Source organism: Eupeodes corollae, chromosome 1, assembly GCF_945859685.1.
Source record: "Eupeodes corollae chromosome 1, idEupCoro1.1, whole genome shotgun sequence".
NCBI classification, from domain to species: Eukaryota; Metazoa; Arthropoda; class Insecta; order Diptera; family Syrphidae; genus Eupeodes; species Eupeodes corollae.
In genome coordinates, this window is record NC_079147.1 from 30,479,030 (window position 1) to 30,485,767 (window position 6,738).

At 39.0% G+C, this 6,738-nt stretch overlaps 1 protein-coding gene across 1 annotated transcript; it reads right to left on the minus strand.

Moving 5' to 3' along the window:
- Window positions 1-6,096: 6,096 nt before the first annotated feature.
- On the minus strand, window positions 6,097-6,738 carry LOC129953811 (uncharacterized). The gene has a single exon (XM_056067290.1). The coding sequence runs from the start codon at window positions 6,736-6,738 to the stop codon at window positions 6,097-6,099; it is 642 nt and encodes a 213-aa protein (XP_055923265.1).

A 6,738-nucleotide genomic window follows, 5' to 3' on the forward strand; every position in this document is an offset into this window, starting at 1 on the left:
TCTCGTAGACAAATCTAAAATGTTTAGTTAAGAAGTTTGCCATTGGTCGGAAACCAGTCTATCACAAAAATCTAATGTGCTCATCAATTTCCAAAATTTTGATTCCAAATCATCAAAGGAATCAAATTGAAGTCAGAAACAGTATCTTATTAGCTTACCTTAGGAAGTTATTGTCATGGGTCCGATTTGTCAAATTGAAAATTTTGACATTTCTCGATGTTTCAAGGTCCCTAGAGTAGAAATAAAAGATTTTTAGAAAGATATTGCAGTACCCGAGGCATGATGGTTAGTGCGATGGACTCTCATGCGAATGTCTTGGGCTCGATCCCTGCCAAGAGTAATTCTTGTCATGAAAAATGCTTTCTCAAATTTTCCGTTCGGATTCGACTTTAAATTGTAAGTCCCTTCCATCCCTGAAAACAGTACTCGCAGTTCGCACACAGGAATGGCTAAGAGTTGTGAATCATTAGACCCTAGTTCTCAAACGGACTGTTGCGCCACCCAATTTATTTACTTTATAGAAAGATATCTGTTTAAATGTAAGACATGTGCATTCAAGAGGACAATCGTCCACAGGTTTTTCTCAAAGCCCACCTCTGTCCATCAACTCCTACTTTCACCTCCCCGTGGTGAACATCGAGTGCCTATAGCACCTCAACTGGAGATTGGGTTCTAACCCCAGTGGAAAGTTGTTGGGGCAGCAAATCAGAGAGTTGTTGAGAGGTGTTTCCACCAAGATGGAATCAACGGTGGCGTCTACAGTTCCAGTAAAGTTAAACTACTTAGTGAACACTGGCTTCTTCGACGTATTCGGAGCCCAGACCTGTAAGGGGCTTATCCGGCTCCCCTTTCTTGGAGTAATACTAAGGATCTGGCCCTCCTGGTTGGAGATTCTGCGTGGGATAGACTTCCTGGCCACGTAGAAACATCATAGTTGCGAAGCACCAACAAGCTTCGAATACGGACGGATTAACTGTTGACATCCCAAGCAAACGAAATAAGGTCAACGAACTCCGTATTTGTACGTGGAATGTTAGTATCCTTAACAGACCACGTGCAACCGAACAATTATAGCGGAAGCCCTAAACTGCTGCAAGGCGGATATTACCGCTTTCAAGAAGTGCGATGGGATTTACAGGGCGATGAATACTACGGCGACTGCTACCGAGAACAAAGACAGAGTCTATTTGGGTGTGGATTTGTTGTTGGAAAACTCATACAAAAGGTCTCGAGTTTCATAAGTGTGAGCGAGCTCATCACGACAATCCGCATCAAGGCTAAATTCGCCAACATAAGCCTAATATTCGCACATGCCCCTACAGAGGAGAAAGATGAAGACACCAAAGACATATTCTTCGAGCTCTTGGACAAGATTTATGAGCAGTGCCCTAGCTATGACATCAAAATTATATTAGGAGATTTTAATGATAAGCGAGGAAGAGAAGACATCTTTGGTGGCACAACCGGGCGATACAGCCTGCACGACATCACCTTCGACAACGGATTCAGGCTGATCTATTTCGCTGTGGGGCTAGACTTTCTGGTACCTAGTTCGCATTTCACACATCTTAATATCCACAAGGGGACATGGAAATCTCCTCATCAATTAACTGTCAACCAGATTGACCACATTGCGATCGAAGCTATCGAACGGATATCCCGATCCAAGCTAAAACAAGGAAGTACTGTGAAAAGTTTCGACGTCAGACAGCTACAATCGCAAGAGACTGTCATGTCCTTTTCCGATCGAGTCTCTAATAAACTCTTAAGGAGTCATATACTGCCTGCATTAAGCAATGAAAACCAGTGTCAACATTGCTTTGCAGCCATCAGCGATGCCGCCTCTGAAGTTTTAGTTTTCACACGGCCACCACAGTAAAACCAATGGTTTGACGACGAATGCTGGCAAGCTCACGCAGCGAAACAAGAAGCATACAAAACGGCGCTGCACAAAAGGACTAGAGCTGCTCGCGAGCTCTACGAGCAGAAGAGGAGAGAGGAACACCGGCTTCTTAAACGGAAAAAAAAAGAGAGTGTGAGAAGCGCGCGATCGAGGAGATAGAGGGATGTCACAACAGGAATGAGGTTCGTAAATTTTACCAAAAGGTTAAAACCTCCCAAGGATATCAGCCACCAACCGAAGCCTGTAAAGTCAATCAAGGGAACATCGTAGTAGAACCACAGTCGATGCTGAGAATATGGAAAGATCACTTCTCCAAATTATATAACGGCGATGACGAACCGAATTCCGCTGCAAGGGAGATAGAACCACTCAACCTAGTCGGTGTAGATCAACAATTCCGCCTACCCGAGTTCGGCGAAGTGAAGATAGCTATATCTAAACTGAAGTCAAACAACGCAGCTGGGGCTAACGGTATCGCTGCCGAACTATTCAAAGCAGCACGAAAGGACTTGGCAAGGAGAATGCTCCTACTCATATGTAAAATATGGTCGGAAGAAAGCATGCCCGATGAGTGGAATCTCAGCATAGTGTGCCCGATATACAAGAAAGGAGACCCTCTAAACTGCGTCAACTACAGAGGCATCAGTCTCCTTAACATTGCGTATAAGATCCTCTCTGCCGTATTATGTGAACGTCTGAAACCATTCGTAAACAACCTGATTGGTCCTTATTAGTGTGGCTTCAGACCAGGAAAGTCCACTATCGACCAAATATTCACACTACGGCAGATCTTGGAAAAAAACCCAGGTGCTTCAAATCGATACCCACCATCTCTTTATCGATTTTAAAGCCGCGTATGACAGCATCTATAGGGAAGAGCTCTACCGAGCAATGTCTAGTTTTGGCATCCCTGTAACTTTTCCGTTTGTTCAGAATGACGATGGACACGCTGCTCTATCAAGGTCGAAAAAGATCTCACCGATGCATTTGATGTCAAAATAGGTTATAGGCAATACGATGCACTGTCATGCACCTTCTTCAACATCGTTCTGGAAAGAATTTTGCAAAACTTAACCGTCAACACTAGTGGCACAAGAAGATGGGTTTAGTGGTCAATGCGGGCAACACCAGCTATATGCTGTCATCAAAAAAGGACATTGAACAACGACTTTTTGGACAAAACGTCACCATTGACAGCTTTAACTTCGATGTAATTAAGAACTCTGTCTACCTAGGCACCGCTATAAACACAGACAACGACACCAGCGCTGAAATCAAACGAAGAATAACTCTTACAAATCGCTGCTGTTAAACTAAGGAGAAATCGAAAAGTAAAGTCCTCTCTCGAGCATCTAAAATCCCCATCTGTAAGACGCTCATCATCCCGGTTCTCAATGTGGGTCGCATTCCAGCCTCTTTTTTTTGTCTAAACTAAATCAGTGTAGAATTCAAATTTGTTCATCTAGAATTTAATGTGCCTCAAGTGATTCTATGAATTAAATACATATAACTGTATACTGAGTAAACTATATCCCCATATCATCAGAATGGTGAACATAAATCAAATTTAACACCCTGTTTCATAGTTAAAGGTAAATCAATATCTAGCTCTACAAAACCCGCTCTCACTCTCATGCGTCCAGGATCCAGGCTCCAGAGTAGGTACATTCTATACCTAACATTATGTTATGACTTGAGGGAATTGAAGCTCGGTCGTTGTGCGGGTTATTTTAGTTTTGGGGATATATTATGTACAGTTTAGCCGTCACTCGTGGCGATCTGGGTATAAGATTTACCGTCCCCGTCGTTGGCGTTCTATAGCTTGGTTAGCCGGTTCGGTGGTGTTTGGTTAATAACTCACATTTGGTGTTTCTCGATTACAAATGGTTTAAGGCTTTAGGGTAGGTTAGGTACATATACAATACATAACGTATATACGGTCCTACTTAATATTTATATGTACCTTCATAAGAGTAATTATGCATGATGATGTAGGTAACTATACGAGGTCCATATGCATTTGGAAAGGAATATTCATGACTTGGATTTGAATTACCTAGAACATTATTTGGACTTCCTGAAGATGGTAATAGATTTTTCGTGAAAATATCGTTTTGTTTAAATTCTGAAGTAACAAATAAGAATGAAAATATTAAATACTAGCTGCCCGGTACGTGCTTCGCTACGTATAAGGCATAGTAATACAAAAAATCATTATTAAGTTCATTTATTCAAACAAAAAATATTTTAAATTGCTAGCTATTTAAAACTCCATTATATTTACATATTTATTTATCATTATTATTATTATTATTATTATTATTATTATTATATTTATCAGTAAACAGTAAAAACTAAAAATTAAAAAAATAATTTACTACTCTTATATGTGTTAGTGTAAAACAGTTGGATAAACAATATTTTTTGTTTTTCCATTTTGAGTATGAATATATAAACAGTTGGGGGTACCAACTCTGGAACAGGCAACATAAAGTTGGCCATGTGAAAAACATGATTCCTTCAAATTGATACCACAAACGTGAAGTGTTTGCCCTTGGGCCTTATTTATGGACATCGCAAATGATAAACGCACAGGATATTGTAATCTTTTGAATTCAAATGGCATATCAGTTGGAATCATAGGGATACGCGGTATCAAACATACTTCTCCTCTTGATTTACCAGTTAATATTGTAGCTTCAATCAAATTTGGCAATAACTTTTTCACTGCCAATCTGGTACCATTACACAGTTTTGGTGGATTAATATTTCGCAATAATATAATCAAAGAACCAATTTTCCAATGAATTTAAAAATTCAATTGGATAATTCATTGCTTCATCTTGATTCATAACACTGTCAATTGATTTATATGTTGTGACTACACCTGGCAGTTTCGCTTGAATTTGAAAATTAATGGCATTGATATGAATGTTCTTCGGTGCTAAAATGGCGCGTTCTCTTAACCAATCATGATTTCTGTAATTCTGTAGAATATTCGGAAAAACACATTCAATCAACTCATCTATAGATTGCGCAATTGTACAAAAATTGTTCGGTAAAGTGATCAATCCGTTGGTACTGTCGATTGGTATTTTGCCATCACCAATTTCCAACAATTGTTTTGAAAAATCTTGGGCAGTTGCATCATTATGTAGGTGAATACGCATATTAATGTTCAGTGTCAACTTTCGTACATACCTCCAAAGAACTGATGACTTCAAACAGGCGTTTATTTCATCAGCAGGAGTTGATCGAGGAATGACAGGCAATGTTTGACGAAAGTCCCCTGACAGCAATATCAGAGCACCACCAAAAAGCTATTGATTACCGCGTAAATCTTGCATTGTTCGATTAAATGCTTCTATTGATTTTTTATTCGCCATTGTGCACTCATCCCATAAAATTATTGACGTTAATTGGAGAACTTTTGCCATAGCAGAATTTCTCGAAATATTGCAAGTTGGAGTTTCAATCACCTGTACATTCAATGGCAATTTTAATGCAGAGTGTGCAGCCCGACCACCTTCTAATAATGTAGCAGCAATTCCCGAAGATGCAAGTGCCAATGCAATTTTCTGTTCCGATCGAATAGTCGCTAAAATCAATGATACAACGAAAGTTTTGCCTGTACCACCAGGTGCATCCAAGAAATATAAGCCACCTGCATTATTGGAAACGGCTTGCATGATTGTGTCATATACATGTTTTTGTTGAATATTCAATTTGGTAATATTCGATTGTACAAATAAACGTAAATCATTGGAATTGAACTCCTGCTCACGTTGCAATTCACGATCAAAAAAATCATGTATCTCACGATTTGGTGCGGTCATACCCAATTGTGCTAATGCTTTATTTACGATCGTTAGACACATATCTTCAATTATTATTAAAACTTCGTTGTACATTTTCAAGGTAATCAACAAATCGGGATTTCTTTCATGATGACGCATACGAATTAAAATATCTTCTGCCATATAATGTTTATATTTGTTCCATAATTCGAGTGGATTTGATGGCGAACATGTTGATAATATAATGGCAAATAGCATTCGTATTTGTTGTGGAAGAGCTGAAGTAGAGGCATCTTGAAGTGTTGAATCCCAATGTGCATCATTCTCCAACAGATGCAAGAGTTGACATGCTTCACGATATGTTTGACATAAAAGACCATTGACTGTTCTCAATTCTTAAAATGATTTTGGGCCATTGACGTTAACTAATAACAATCGCAAATAAAAACACTCTGCATTTTTTGGATGTACTGTATAATATATTCTCCCAATAGCATCTGTTTGGAAAATGCCTGGATGACCATCGACTGCCGTTCCTTGTTTACGTCTTTGAAATTTTTTTGAAGACACATTCCATGTGTAATACTGGGGCACATCAGAATATAACAAATTTATGGCAAATGCATCAGTTTCGCATAATTTGAAAAAAGCGGTCAACGTAGTCGCTGGTGGGTGTTCTGCTCTTTCCAATACATTTGCTTCATTAAAATAAATACGTTGGCCATTCTCAAGATGCACAGCCAAGTAAACAACTACCGGATGTATTTCGTGCATTGAAAATGACATAATCCTCCAGACAGCTTCATTACTACTTATATAGCGCCCCATTTGATACTGAGTAATTTCATCATTTCTATTATCACCAGTAACACCGAAAACAGCCATATCGCTTCCTTTATTTACATACTTGCAAATATATTTAATGGATTTGACTGAATTACAATATTCCACATTTATATGAGCATTGAATATTTTCGATAATAATGGACAATACGGAACCACCCAACGATTATCAACTTCAACGTCCTGATTACGCAT

Coding starts and splice junctions, on each gene's coding strand:
- LOC129953811 (XM_056067290.1), bottom strand. CDS start 6,738: ATGCGTAATCAGGACGTTGAAGTTGATAATCGTTGGGTGGTTCCGTAT.